The following is a 14,865-nucleotide window of genomic DNA, read 5'->3' on the forward strand; positions in this document are numbered from 1 at the left end:
AAAAACCCGCGGCAAGATTCGAATTCTATATTCAGTAGCTTTGCAATGATGTAAAACGGGGGAAAAATCCCTTGAGCTCTGCCCATGAAGAAAAACTGGAAGAAAACACCCAAGTGTTTACAGTGGTATCTTTGGGAGGCAGAAGCATGCTGGATATTTTTAAATGCTTTCCACTCTTCTGGATTCTCTAATCCTCTCAAATCGGTATATATATATAACTTTTTAAAGGGAAAAGCAGATAAAGGACTAAAAATACATCGCTTCCTCCTAGAAACAGAGGTTTGGCCAACTTCTCTTTCTTCTTGGGCTTCTGTGGGTCCTGAAGGGGCCCCTTCGTTTCTCTCCGGAGGGGACCGAGTGGCCCGGAGGAGAGGGAGGGCCAGAGCAGGGGGGGCGGGGCGGGGCGGGGCGGGGGCGGGGACTCACCCAGGACCAGAGTGGGCCAGCTGGAGATGCGGGCCTTCAGGCCCTGGTAGAAGATCTGGTGCAGGAACATGATGGTCTCGCTGGAAGAGAAAGCCAGGCTGAGGGGGCCTGGGGATCCCCCCATCCGGTGCCCTTCCCCCGGGGCACCCAGCCCACAGCCGCGGGGGGCCTCTGGCAGCAAATGGCTCCTCACAGGTGAGTCCGCTTCTGTAGCCTGTGGGGCCTGGCGGGAACGAACGTGCGGGGGGGGGGGGGGGGGGGGGGGGGAAGGACCAGGGATTTCCAGAGGTGGCAGCAGAGCGCCGGGGCCGCTTGCTCAGGAGGAGAGGCGCCCAGAGGCGCCTGTTGTGCTTGCAGCAGAGCAGCGGGCTGGGGGCGCCGCCAGCTGGAACTCGAGAAAGTTCTCCGACGAAGACCCCACGTTTCGGGCGGACACTGTGAGGATGTCGCCGGTCACCCCGCTGCTCGGAAACTGCCATTGTTTCCCGTCCAGCAAGGGCACACTGGCGTCATCTGAACTGGGTTTACTGGAAGGAGAATCACGGCTGGTGAGCTGGGTGGGCCTTTTCCCCTACGGATGTGGACTTCTGCCTCTGGGAACTGGCCACTCGCGTGCACTTGCTACTTCCTTCTGTCACCCGTTTTCAAGAACGGAGGGGGTGCTCACCTGTTGAGGAAGATGCTGCTGACGTCGTCGTGCGTGATGGGGGGCTTCTTGGAGCTGGCGGCCATGCGCAGCGGGCGCAGGAAGTTGTTGACCAGGATGTGCAGCTGCTGCACGTACTCGGCCTCGGCCTCCAGCATGCTGAACACCACCTGGTTGCGCTTGCGCATGCTGTCGGCGTGCGGCGAGCGGATGTAGTCCTGGATGATGGTCTTCCACTTGCGCCGGCACAGCCAGCCGCGCAGGAAGCTCTGCACCTGGGCGCCCACGCGGTGTGGGATGGGGAGGCTGTCAGTGTGCAGCCCACAAGGTCCCTGCCCGGGTCCCTCGGAGCCCGTTTGCCAGCTGGACAAGGGGCCAACATGAGGCCAAGCTGCGGGAGTGCCCCACGCCCTGGGAGCCTGCGCTGGTTAGAAATGCAACCTCCTGACTCCCCCAGCCTCTGAGATTTGGCAAGACCCCCTGGCTGCTTCAGAAATGCTCCCTGAAGGAGGCGGGGAGGTGGGGGTGCATAGCTGGGCACAGCTCACATGTCTCCTCGTCCAATCGCACTGGACCGAGAGCCTAGAAGTTTCTGCCACAGCTCGTCTGGGGAGAGGACGATGGTCAAATGGAACAGAAGGCGGCCAAGGCGTCGCTCTCGCGCCTCTGAGAACCGGCGCTTGCCCAGAGCCCCCTCTCTCGCCTCCGCCTCTGCGGGGAAGTGACACCCCCCCTCCCCTCCCCCCCTCTTCTCGCCAGTCTCGGATTCTGGACGGTTTTGGCAGGAACTCAGGAGAGGCCTCCATTCACACGTGCAGAATTGTTCTAAGGGGTCACGCTTCCAATTAGGTGCTACCAAGCTCCCTGCCGTCCCTGCACGGGGGAGACCCAGCACACCCAGAGCAAGGGTGATGGGTGGTGCCTGGACGGCACCTGGAGTGGAGAGCCCGGGCTGGGCCCTGCCAGTGCCCGGGGGACAGGAAGCTGTCCTGCTCTGAGGCCCCAGGGGGGTGACAATAGAGGGAAGGGGGTGGGTTTCAGCTGGTGCTGAACAAAATGTCCCAGCCACACTGGCCTCTCAAGATGGGCTGGGACGCCCAGTGGGGCCGCAGTGGAGAAGGACAGCCAGGGCGTCACCACGGGGTGGGGCTTGGTTCAGACCTGGGGGGCAAATCCCAGTGCCCGCCAGGCCTGGCAGGTCCTGGCTGCGGGTGAGGCTGGCCTCGCCTGTCCTGTAGGTGGGATGTGGGCCCTGGGGCTGTGGGACCTGCCTTTCAGGACGTGGTGGGTCCCAGGGACCAAGGATGTGGGCTTTGGAGCTTGGTGGCCACTGTGCGACCCCGGCAAGTCACCGTGCCTGGCTGGGCCTCATTTCCCATGTGAGTTGCAGATGATTAAAACCGCAGGGGGTTGGCTGCTGGGAAAGAACTCACCGGCAGCAAAACTGCTGGAAAGTACTTAACGAACAGCAGCTATTTCTGCTTGTGGGCGGCCAGAAGCCCCGATGCTCAGGTGGGATGTCTGGCTTTGAAAACGCTGGCTGCCAGTCGAAAAGGACGAGGAAATGGCATGTGGGCTCAGAACCCCGCCAGGACCCTGCGCTGCAGGTGGGCTCTCTGGTGTCACTGGACTGTCTCAGGGTGAGTCAGGCTCCCCGCCTGGGCTCTGGCAGGCCGCAAACACAAACCGTAAGCTTTTGCTCCGCAGCCCCCCAGGTGGCCCAGGGTGTGGCTATGACTGGGTGGACCCTGGTACCTTCTGCGATGTCTGTGCTTCTGGACCCCAACTGGGCAACAGCAGTGGGAGGGACTGTGGGGTCTTACTGAGGCCAATGGCTGTGCGGAGGTCTGCTGGGGCCTGAAGGCAGCTGTGTGCATGTGTTTGCTGGCAGTGAGGGGTGTGGGGAGGGGTCAGGGTGCTGGTCGAGGCCGTCTAGTTCTGCCAGGAAAGCTCCCGGCCAGGCCAAGAGTGCCACGGCCATGAGTTCTGGGCCTTTCTTTCATGGAGCCTCAGTTTTGTCACCTGTAGCATGGGCTGAGCCACCATCCTCCCAGGGACGACCAGAGGTCATAGCCCAGCTGGACCGGGGTGCTGGTTCTGTCTTGGGAGCTGAGGTGAGGGGGCCATGCCCTGGGGGAGGGGGACAGGAGGCTGGGGTGGGGGTGTCGCCTGGAGGGATGGGACAAACCTTCTTGATTTTCTTGATGTCACTGTCCTCGTCGATTGGGGTGATGGTCTGCGTGGCCTGGATCCGATCTTTGTTCTTGAGCAGGGACGCGATCTGTAACAGAAACACAGCTCAGCTGCCCTGAGGGTCCTCGGCCAGCAGGCCCTGTGTGGCGAGTGGGTGCCCCGCCGCTCCATCCCCGAGGGGCCGTGGCTCCTTGCTCTGTGGGACATGGCTGAGCCAGACATCAGGGTCCTGTCCAGCTGGGCTACAACTCCGAGCGACCTTGGGCCCTGTGGCCTGAACCTGTGATTCTGTCCCCAAACATCACTGCGTTTATTCTCGGGTTTTCGTGGAGGTGAGGCATGTGGAACACGCTCCTGCCATGCTGCCCAGGCTGAAGTGCCCGCTCACATCTTCGTGCAGCCATCCCCGCCCCGGCTCCGGAGCAGCCTCATCTTCCCGGAGTGAAGCTGTGAACGGCTCAAGCCCTGCCTCCCCCCTCCCTGCCCCAGCCCGGGCAGCTCCTTCCATTCTCTGTCTCTGTGAACTGGATCGTTTAAGTTCCTCAACTAAGTGGGATCACATGGTATTTGTCCTTTTGTGACAGGCCTGCTTCACTCAGCATCATGTCCCCAAGGCTCATCCACACTGCAGCAGGAGTTCCTTCCTTTTAAAGGTTGAGCCTCGGCTGGTGTGGCTCAGTGGATTGAGCGCCGGCCTGCGAATCAGAGGGTTGCCAGTTCGATTCCCGGTCAGGGCATATGCCTGGGTTTCAGGCCAGGTCCTCAGTAAAGGGGCGCATGAGGGGCAACCACACATTGCTGTGTCTCCCCCTCTCTTTCTCTCTGCCTGCCCTCCTTCTACAAATAAACAACTAAAATCTTAAAAAAAAGTAAGGCCGAGTGATGTTCGATTGTCTGCAGAGAACACATGCTGCTCTCCATTCATCTACTGATGGGCCCTTGGGAGTCTCCTTCTTTTTCTTTTTTCTTTTTAAATCGTAAAAAAAATGTTGACACTGGAATCTCTTTCTTTTTCAGACCAACCCCACAGGCAGCCCAGGCGGTGGCAGAGTCCCATGGGCTCGGCCGTCCCTGCCCTGGGCGGGCCCAAAACCCCTCCCTGACCTGGAGCCGTCCTGAGGGCACCACCTGGAAACTGCTGGCCTAGGAGATGGGACGGCCTGGGAACGAACATCAGAGGCGCTGTAAACATCTCTATCGGATTTGGGGATCAGAGAGGTGGGCGTAGTGGGGGCCTGGGGACTCCTCTTCCTCCCTCCAGTGGGGGGGGTGAGGGCCCCCTTCCCACCACCCCACACTCTGCAGGCCTTTACTGGGGGCCGTCACCAGGGCCACCTTGTGCTGCAGACACTCCAGTGCCAGCGTCGCCCGTCTCCTGCTGCGCACAGGGCTGGGCACTCAGCACACTGCAGGCCATGTTAATGAGTGAAGTAAAAACAAACAAACAAACAAACCCCAGAGCCATGCAAACCTCAGGCGGAGGAAAACACCGCCGTGCCGTCACGGGCCCCACAGACTGACTGCAGGTGGAGGAGACTCCAGCCCTGGCCGAGTAGCTCAGCTGGCTACAGCCTCGTTCCCATGCACCAAGGTTGCGGTGGGTCTCACCTCTGGGTAGGGTCAGCCAGTGAGTGCAAAAATGAGCGGAGCAACAGATCAATGTCTCTCTTTCTCTCAAAAAAAAAAAAATCAGTCGATTAAAAAAAATTAAAGGCAGCAGCTCAGGGGAGCCTGCAGTCGCCACCAGGCCACTTCCTCTGCAAGACGCCCGCTGAACCACGGAATGAATGGGTTTCACAAAAGAGCACTTTGAAAGCAGAATGGAGCCGTTACCCTCTCTCCACTGCCGCGTTGCTAAAATTACCTGGCGATGCTTGGCAGAGTCGCTGAAAATATCTGGCTGAGAAATATTCAGCGCCGGCAGGGGAGCTGCTGCTTTTCTTTCCCCAGCGCACCCCCCCACTTCCGGTTTTTTTATTCTCTGAGAACATTTGCACGTTGAAATGAAGGCTGATCCTTTGATCTGCCCTCTTTGGGGCTGAGGAACACACACACACACACACACACACACGTGTGCTCGCTGGCACAAGCTCCTGGAGAGCTCAGAGGCTTGGGCACACCCAGTGCACACTCGCAGGGTTGGCCTGGTGTCACCACCCCCATGCCAGTCTGCTTCCTCTGCAGGTTTTGGGGTTTGCACTCGGTGCCCCTTCTCCCTTTGGTGGGATGACAGGTGCGCGCGCATGTGCGTGTGTGTGAGTCTGTATTTAAAAATGATGGCGCTGCTCTCGGAGAGAGAGGCATTCCGGGACATCCACCCAGCAGGGACCAGAGCAAAAATAGATGCAATTAGGCCAGGCGCTCTGCTCCCTGCACAGGCAACTCCGGCCGCCAGGGGGCCTTACTGAAGCACCAGGCCGCTGAGCCAAGCGGCCCAGCCTTGTGAGCCCTGGGAGCCTGCAGCACTCTGGGCCACAGCCCGCACCCTGGAGGAGGGTGGCGGGACCCCGCGTGAGCTCACAGAGGGCAGGTCCCTTCTGGGATGGATTGGCCACGGACCCCGGTTGGCTTGTCCAGGAGCTGCTCAGCTGACCCGTGTCAACGTGGCCGTGGAGAGTTGGGACTTTGGCTCACAGCCCAAATCGCCAGCGAGCGCCTGCTCTGGCTGCTGAGCCCGGCGTCTGGGCCGCCCACTCGCCACCTGCAGACAGGCCTTCTACGCCCTCACTGGCCACGCCCCCTCGGGCCCCTGCCCCGCCCCCGCCGCCCCCTCGGTGCAGTCATCAACTGTGGCATTAATCCAGGTTTTCTCTTTGTGTTCGCAGGCAAGCTTTTGCCAAAGATCTCCGCGTTTCTTGCTTTTCAACCAGCTGCTGCATAACTCGGTTCTGTCTCCTCCCCTTCTGCTCCCGTTTCGTTTACCCTCCCGTCATCGGCAGGTCCTGGTGCGGTCGCTGTGCCGAGCGCTGTCTCGGGCACGGGTGGGCACAGAGCTGCAGGTGGAGAAGGTGGAAGGGCCCCTGGAAAGGTTTCCGGTCTCAGCGGGGGCGGGGCGGGCGTCCCCAGAGGCCACGTGCAATCCAACAAGGCAAGGCCGGGACAGGGGTGTGTGCCTGCTGCAGCAGACATCTCAACACAGAAACGGACGGGGCTTTCCAGAGAGGTTTTGAAGGGCGAAGAGGAGCCCACAGGTGGCTCTGGCATGGTAGGGATTGCAGCAGAAGGAAGGGTGGTGTGATTGAAGGTACAGCGTATGACAGGGTCTTCTGTGCCAGGGTCTTCTGTGCCACAGGGGCGCTGAGCAGTAGGGAGAGCCGCGTGGAGTGGGGTCAAGGTGCCTTCTTCTCTTTCCCTTATAGCTGGCCCCTCGTTGACCTGTTTTATATATTGGGTTCCAGGTCGAAGTTCATTTGCCAAACCGATTCCACGGCTACAGTTTTATCTCAAACCAGTCTCAGCCTTGCAGGTGCTGAGTGCTTCCGAGCCAGTGAAATATTATGACTGACTCTAAATTCCTGCCCTTCGGGGCCTGCCTGCGTTCTCCGAGTTTACGTTCAGTCATAAATGGGAGCAAAGTAGCTGTGGAAAGAAGGATGTGGCCACCCCGAGCGCTCCGGTGGGGGGGTGCCTCCTGCAGGGAGGCAGGTGTCCCCTGGTGTTAGAGGGTCCTCGGGGCTTTTGGTTGTGAAAGATGAGGCCTGAGGGTGTTGTTTAGATGGGAGAACACAGATGCCATGCATCTGGGGAGAGGTGGCCAGGTGGGGGCTGGGCAGAGCCCGGGCTGAGAAGGGCCCACTGTGTGGTTCAGGGCTCTGCTGCTGCCTTGAAATTCCCAAAAGACCCCCCATTTTCATTTGGCACTGGGCCCTGCCAATTACAGAACCGGCTCCGAAAACGGTGGGTATGCACAGCCTCACAACCAGGTCTCTCTGAAAGAGAAACTCTGATTGGCTGGTTCTGTGTGTGAACCTTCCTCCCTCGCCCACTGTGAGGCTACCAAAGGCTGAATAAGGAGCCTGCAAGTTCTTGAAAACGCCAGCTCTTTGCAGCTGGTACGTGCGGCGCTAGCCTGTCATTGGCTGGAAGGAGAGGGGTGTTGTAGAGAAGAGGTGACGAGCCAGACCACCGGCAGAATGGCCTGTGGGGGTGTGCGGAGAGATGTCACTGAGGGGTCCCTGTCTCGGGACAGGCTGAGCGGTGTGAGGTAGGGGCGTCTTTTCCTCACTCCTGCTCTGTCTCCCTTACAGCGCTGCCATGCCTGAACCTTCCGGCCAGTCTGTGACACTGTGACATACACCAGCCTGTGTCTCAGGGATGGAAGCAGGGGCCGCTGCTCCCCTGGGATGAGGCCGTGGTCCCGTGTCACTCCTCAGCTGCAAAGGCTGTGCCATCTGAGGAGTTCCCATCCGCGGATGGCACAGTGACGTCCCAGCGGCCCCAAAGCCTGGCTCTGAGTGAGAGCGCCGTGTGACTGAGAACACAGCCTTTGCTGCGTGCGCTGTGAGGACGCTGGGGTCGCTTGTGACGGCGGCGGAACCCAGCTGATCCTGACGGGCACACGTAGTGACCCCTGGGTGAAGCATGATGACCGCGGGGGGCGATGTGGCCAGTCAGGGCAGCAGGGTCTCAGAACAGCTGGTGGCAGGAGAAGGGAGCTGCTGGAGTCCTCAGGAGGAGCAGGAAGAGCGGGGTGGGGCCTGAGGAAAGCTTGTTTGGCATCGGTGAGGAAAGGCGAACCCCGGGAGCTGGGGCAGCCTTTCATCAGCCTGTCCCCTTTGTGGGGGGCGGTAGCTTGCATAGGAGCTAGAGCTCCAGTGCTGGGGTGACCTCGGGTAAGCTCCTTTCCCTACTATGGACCCCTACTATGGACCTGTGTCCTCGGGTCCCCCCTAGCTCTGACCTTCTAAGACCTTGACTTTGTCACGGGGCTACTCCTCACTTCCTAGCTTCTCAGTGCCCCTGCCACCTGGTCACTGACTTCCTGGGCAACGGGCTCTGTTTCCCCCTGCCTGGAGCCCACCCAGCGCCGGCAGGTGCCCTGGGCCCCGTGGGATCTGCGTGTGCGAGAGACACAGACAGGCTGTGGCCTGAAAGCGTTGGCACTGAGCGCCCTTTCAGAGTGTCCTTGGAAACAGTCTTTGCCCTGGAGCGGATGCGCTCAACTGGAAGCATTGCCCCGAATCCCAGAAAAGGGCTCCTGCCGCTGTGCTGCACCCACAGGGGCTCTTACAACCGCCCCGCGCCATGCCTGCTGCATGTCCCCACGGAGCCCTGCTTTCGTGCCTGCGGCTCTGCAACCCACAGACAGGCCGCAGGGGTGACACCTTCGTCTCTCTGGTGCCCCCCACGGAGCCTGACGTCCATCCACCCAGGGAACCCTCACCGAGTGCCTCCTCTGCCAGGCAGAGGTGATGAAGGGCACAGGCCTGCCCTCAGGGGGTTCCCGCCAGGCTGGGGGGCCACGCCGAGGGTGGGAGGCCACGGGAGCAGGGCAGGGAGTCCCCAGAAGGGTTTCCCAGACAGGGACGTGTGGGGGTGACAAGGGCATTCCTCATGGTACCAGCACATCCAGAGGCTCAGAGGCGCCTGGGTCACAGCCAAGGGCATCGCAGGAGCCTGGGGGACAGGTGAGGAGCTGGGGGAGAGGGTGAGGCCGTGCTCAGGTGGGCTGAGGCCTGTTGTGAGTGAGCAACACCTGGACACCCCGACCATGAGCTGATGACCTGGTCCTGCAGTCTGACTACAGGACCCTCACGGGAGCTCCGCTTGGGTGCAGCGGTGTGTGCTGGGCCAGGGCAGACCACAAGTTTGCCCACAGAGGGGACTAGTCTGAGAGCCAGCTGGTCCAGAGACAGGACAGGTGCCCGCACCGGAGCCGTGTGAGGAGGGTCGGGCAGAGCGGACAGGCTGGGGAGTGGAGGGCGGGCCTGGGAGCCTGTCCCAGCCCCGGGGAGGGGAGGCGGCCTCTCCAAGGGTGCCTGGTGGGGACAGGAGGGGGTGGGTGGACCGGAAGCTGGGCTGGAGCTAGAGCCCCAGGCTGAGGTTCCTGTTGGTTCTGCACCACCAGGTGGGCTGGGTAACTTCCACCTGGGGCAGCACCTGGGGTATTAGGTGGCTGACTCAGCCAGGCCTCTTGCCCACCCCTCATCTGGGCACAGGGTGCATCACGGTGCGTAGTCAGGGGAGCTGGGGGGTGAAGGTCGGGAGTCACCTGTCTGCCCCGGGTTGGGACGGGGGGCCACGGGAGGGGAGAGTGACTTCCCTGGCTGCAGCCAGGGCCTCGCGGTTTCTGCCTTCCACCACTCCCTGACCGCTGGGATCTGCATTTCCTCCTTTCCTGCCTCAGCTCGTGGTCCACCGCCCTTGTGTGATGTAGCCAGGTGGCTCTGAGCCCAGCGGTGGGGTGAGGGGGTGCAGGGCCATGACGCCCTTCTGCTGGGGGTGGACAGTGGGCCGGGGCACTGCAGGGGCTAAGAGCTAGCCTCCCCAGCTTTCTTGGCTCCTGGGATGCTGTCGAAGGGTAGGTTCTGGCCCAGGAGGTCTGGGGGGCAGTGTGGGATTCTGCATTTCTAATGAGCTGCTGCTCTGTGGACCACAGTTGTGGCGGTGAAACCCCAAAAGACTCCCTCTGATACCTGCTCCCTGGCGAGCTCCCATCAGGGCACTCGGAGGGGAGGGGCTGCTTGGTCTGGAGCCAGGAGCCACACTGTGTGATTTACCAGGGACCCTGTGCCCCCCAGGGCCTTGGGCTGGTGATGCCACAGGCTTAGTCAATGTGCTTGTTGGCATAGAAGCTAGGGATCTGCCCGTGATACGAAAATTATCTCACTCCGTTCTTGCAGCTCTGAGGGCTAGGGAAGAAAAGCCCGTAGGAAGGGGAAGCGGAGAGCGGTCGGGAGACTTGCCCCAGGTGGGGTTTTAGGTGGCAGAGGCAGGATCGGAACCCCGCTCTGAACAGAGGACCTTTCCACTCTGCCAGCGTCACTGATTTCAGGTCTGGAGGCTGGCATGGCAGTGGCTGGGAGCCGTCCCCCATCCTGTCCTGTGCCCCCGATCCTGAGGAGCCTGGGGTTTGGGGCAGGGGGCGGGGACGGTCACCTCTGCCTTCAGCCGCTCGATCTCGATCTCCCCATCCTCGATCTGCTGCCGCAGCTGCTTGGCCACCGTCTTCTCCGTCTCCACGATCTGCAGGAGGTGCAGGTACTTCTGCATCAGAGCCTCGTGCTCAGTGGCCAGGGTCCGGTAGCTGTGGATAGGTGGGGGTGGCAGGTGAGACACGGCCAATTTGGGGCCACCCTTGGGATCCCTAGGGACCAAACCAGAGTGGGGCTCACTACCCACTGCCCTCGGGAGAGGACCCGACTCCCAGACGCAGCGTGTGTCTGATAATCTGGTCTCTGTAGCTGGTGTGGACAGACAGCCCTTGAGGACAGGGATGGAGACAGCCGACCTCAGGGCCACAGTCAGTGCTGTGGCTGCCATAAAGGGCTTCTGGCGAGCTGGCTTGATCCAAAGGTCAAGGAAGGGCCATAGATCCATCTGTCCATCAATCCTTCCTTCCATCCATCCATCCTTTCAACACCTGCTCATCAATCATTTATCCACCCTCCCTTCATCTTCTCTATAGCATGGGCCCTTGCGTCCATCCTCAATCCATGCCTCTATCCTTTAATTCTTCTGCCTGCCCCCCTTTGCTGAGCATCAGGCCCTGGGAATGCCCAAAATTGCATTGGTCCCCACCCCACACTCTGTGGGGAGACAGGCACAGAAACAGCGATATCCACTGAGCCAGGAAGATCTACCACTCAGTGGGGTGTGCCTGGGTGTCCCAGCCCCCAGGCAGCCCTCAGCTCTGCAGAGGGATTATTTGGGGTGCTAGCCCAGGACCCCTAAGGCTCAGTCCAGCCTAGAGCCTCCATCCTTCGCAGGACACATTCCTGCCCTGCTTTTCTGCCAGGGACTGGCAAGTCTCCCTCAGGAAGGGGCCCACACTGCAGGCCCCCCCCCACCCCCCGCCCCATGTCAGAGTGCAGAGTGACATAAGGATTCCAGTCTGCAGGGCAGAGAACCGAGGCCCGGAGGGAACACGGGACTGGTTTTGTGGCCGAGCAGCCGGCTGCATACAGCTCATACAGCTTGGAGCAACCCTACGCTGTGTCTATACACTGCATCCATAAAACCCATCACCCAACCAAATGGCGCTCAGTTTCCCTGGCTCCTGCGTTGGGAGCGGCTCCTGGTTCACCCAGGAGCGAGCCTGGGTGAAGCAATGCCGCTCCTCACGGCCTCTCCTTCCCTGCGGCACCCAGGGAAGTGACCCCGAGCTCCTGGGCTCTGAGGGAGACCCCGCCAAGCTTCCATCCCCGCTCCTCTCCTCCACCACACCCCCTCTTCCAGAGGTGTGGGCTCACTGCATCGGGCCCCGGGTTCCGTTTCTGCGGCCTGGACCATGGGGCAGGGGATGTACCTTGCATGAGCAATTGCCGCCACCCACTCGTCACAGTCCTTCGCATCCTCTGTCCTCAGCTCCAAGGCCTTCTGGTTCTCGTGGCTGAAGTTAACCGTGAAGTAATGCTGCATGGACAGGAAATCTCTGGTTACCCGGGGTGTCCGAGGAAGCTGCAGTACCTGTCAGTGGGGCTGTGTGCAAGGCGCGGGCCGCCATGTCCACTGGGCACGGATGCCTTTGCTGTGGTGGTCGGAGCGCTGAGCTACTTGGCGCTCTTGGAGTCTTGATTAAGGCGGGCTTTGTGTGGTGAGGCAGAACCTATGCCTAGGGTATAGCGAGAGTCCACAACGCCCTGATCGCCAACAAACTGCAAAGCAAGCCAGTTTTCTGCCATCAGGTGCGCTGCAGGGAAAACACAAGGAGAGCCTCCCGAGGTGCCCAGTTGGTGCAGCAGGCGTTTAGGTCACCCCCCGAATTCACCCAGCACTCTTCCAGATCCTGGGGGCAGAGCGGGGGAGAGGCAGACTCCGTCCCCAGGAGCGACCCCGGAGGCCACCTGTGTTGCCTGCAAGTGACAGGTAGAGCGGGTCGCCTGCTGGCCTGTTCCCCAGGCTCCCAGGGAGCAGACACACACCTGTCATGGTGTTGGGTGCGTTAATGCATGTAAAGTGCTTAGGACAACGCCCCAGGCCTGGTATGTGCACGGCTGCCATCATTCCTGGGGTGCAGCAGCCTTTCAGTGCAGTGGAAGTGAGGGGCTTCCCAGAGGACGGGCCTTGGTCCAGGGGGCCAGAACCAGGCTGGGCAGGGGGACAGGGCAGGGTGGTGAGCTGAGCAGAAGCAGGCTTGAGCCAAAAGGATGGTTCCCAGGTTTCTGGCTGGAGCACCTAGTTCAGGGGTGAGGGGGTGAGGACATCGGCAGGACGAAAGGCAGATTTACAGGGTCAGGCAGGAGTGAGGTGGGGGATGGGCTTGCCATCCTGTGTGCTTCTGGGCCTTGTCTCTCCAGGCTGCAGAATGGGCTGAGGGGGCAGCCTCAAGTCGAGAGGGAGCTGGAGAGGCATCAGGGAGACAGAGGGTGGACAGGCATCACGCAGGGGGCAGCCTGTGGAGGCCCCCTGGGTCTGGTCCTGGAGAAACCAGAGGAGCTGGGCAGGCGGGACCCTCGAGCCTGACCACCCAGAAGAGGTCCCGGCGCAGCCCCACCTCCCTCTGTCCCTGGGTATTGGGGCGGCAGGGCGCAGCGGTACAAGGTGGGGTGTGTAAACTATTTTTAGCTTCTGCTGACATTTACTGTATTTCTGTTAATTGTCAGTCTGGGTGGCAGCCAGGGTGTGTGTGTGCGTGTGTGTGTGGGTTGTTGCAGTCAATGTCTCTCACTTGTTTCCTAGGAAACAGATAAGTGGGGCCGAGGAAGGAAATGTCAGCCGAAGCCTCAAATAACTGGATTCAGGAGGCTCCGGTGGGCACCCCTGTGCCTCGAGACAGAAGCAGGTGGAGAGGGCACCACAGGTGGGTGCCTAGTGCTTCCCCCTCTCAAGAGAGGATGGACTCATGTGTGTGTGTCTCCCAGGATCTGTTTATTTCCACGTTCCCCAGCATGAACAGGTATTAGCACCCGTTTGCAGTAGATGAACCTGAGGCTCAGAGAAGCTGAGCCACCTGCTGAAGGCCACACAGCTGGAAGGCAGAGCCGGGATAACAAAGCTTCACTGAGCACCAACTGTGGGGTCTGGCCCTGGATTTGGCACTGGGGTGTGAAGGTGAAGCAGCCTGTGGCAGGTGAGACACAAGGACATGGGCGGGCCTCCCAGGGCAAGTGTGAGCTCCAGGTAATGACAGTGGGGCAGGGGTGGGCGAGGCTGAGGGGAGGGACAGGTTTCACCTGGGCCTGGGAGACTCAGGTGGGCGTTTTCTCCCTGGGTTCCATTCATAACCACCACAGCGGTCCCAACGGAGTCCCCTCTTTCTCGGAAGCCACTCTGAACGGTCTCCTGCTCCTTCCCATGAGTGATCCCCCTCAGGACATGCTGCCATGTCACAGGAGCTGGGCTTATTAATTGACTAATAGCAAAAGCCACAAGCAGGTGACACTGCATCGGCCTTCCAGGGCATGGGTGGTGACAGGGACCCGGGGGGGTGGGGCACTGGTTGCCCCCGAACCACATCTACGACCCTTCTGGGACAGCGGGAGGTGCGTTCCCGCCATGGAGGCCAGGAGCTGCCCTGTGGTGCAGGACCCTGTTTCTAAGTGGGTTGACCACAAAGCCCTTCATTCCTTGGAAGATCTGGCAACATCCCATCAGACCAGTGTTACGGGGAGTCCCCTCTGGGATTTGGATTTAAATTTATTATTTATTATTTAGACCTGGGGCCTCCGCCCTCTCTCTTTACTTCTGTATTTCCTTTTCCACACAAGGCGGAAGACACGCCCACCTCACAGGGTTGTGTGAAACGAACGGTGTCGCAGCAGCCCCTGGGTTGCAGAGTGCTCGGGGATGGTCTGTGAACCCGTGGGGTTGTCTGCACGGTCCAGGTGCTGGGTGGACTCAGCCTGCCTGCATGTGCACTCACACGCATGTGCAGAGTCCCCTAAAATCCACATGCACCTGGCACCTGCGAATGTTTGAAAACTGGGTCTTTGCAGACGGAAGCAAGTCAAGATGAGGTCACAGTGGGAGATGCGACACACAAGCAGGGAGGCAGGTGTGGGATGGCTGCGCCTGCGGGTCACGTGATGCCTAGGGTGGCCCGAGACCATCGGCACGGGGAGAAGCAGGAAAAACTGTCTTCCAGAGCCCTTGGGCCTCTAGAACTGTGAGTGAATTTCTGTTGTTTTAAGTGAAAGGAATCAAAAACTCTACCACAGATGTGGCTGCATACACACATGATGCAGCTGCCACTGTGAGGGTGAGGCCTAGAGAGACTGATAACCGAATGAGGCTTGTGCTCAGGTCAAAGGGTTCTTGCCCACCAGCAGTTTCTGGCCATCTTTACATTAGCCTCAGCTCTGGTTTCTTTCTCATTCCTGATGTCCACTGGCTGCCAAGTCCTATGCTGTTTAACATCTCTGGACTCTGCCTCCCCTGTCCTCACTGCCACTCCCTGCCCCAGAGCTTCTGCATCTCCCGCCTGGACCATGAAACAGCCC

At 60.3% G+C, this 14,865-nt stretch overlaps 1 protein-coding gene across 3 annotated transcripts in view; it reads right to left on the reverse strand.

The window, feature by feature from the left end:
* The window catches only part of RASGRF1 (Ras protein specific guanine nucleotide releasing factor 1), a 54,100-nt gene that overhangs the window by 29,422 nt on the left and 9,813 nt on the right, over positions 1-14,865 (reverse strand). For all 3 annotated transcript variants that reach the window (XM_028502413.2, XM_036013285.1, XM_028502414.2), the window contains exons 2-6: positions 11,733-11,839; positions 10,364-10,511; positions 3,261-3,353; positions 1,094-1,347; positions 427-506 (exon numbers count right to left, since the gene is read on the reverse strand). In XM_028502413.2, the coding sequence (XP_028358214.1) occupies positions 427-506; positions 1,094-1,347; positions 3,261-3,353; positions 10,364-10,511; positions 11,733-11,839 (682 nt within the window). The remainder of the gene's footprint in view (positions 1-426; positions 507-1,093; positions 1,348-3,260; positions 3,354-10,363; positions 10,512-11,732; positions 11,840-14,865) is intronic.

The sequence above is a fragment of the Phyllostomus discolor genome, chromosome 12 (genome assembly GCF_004126475.2).
Source record: "Phyllostomus discolor isolate MPI-MPIP mPhyDis1 chromosome 12, mPhyDis1.pri.v3, whole genome shotgun sequence".
Taxonomy (NCBI): domain Eukaryota; kingdom Metazoa; phylum Chordata; class Mammalia; order Chiroptera; family Phyllostomidae; genus Phyllostomus; species Phyllostomus discolor.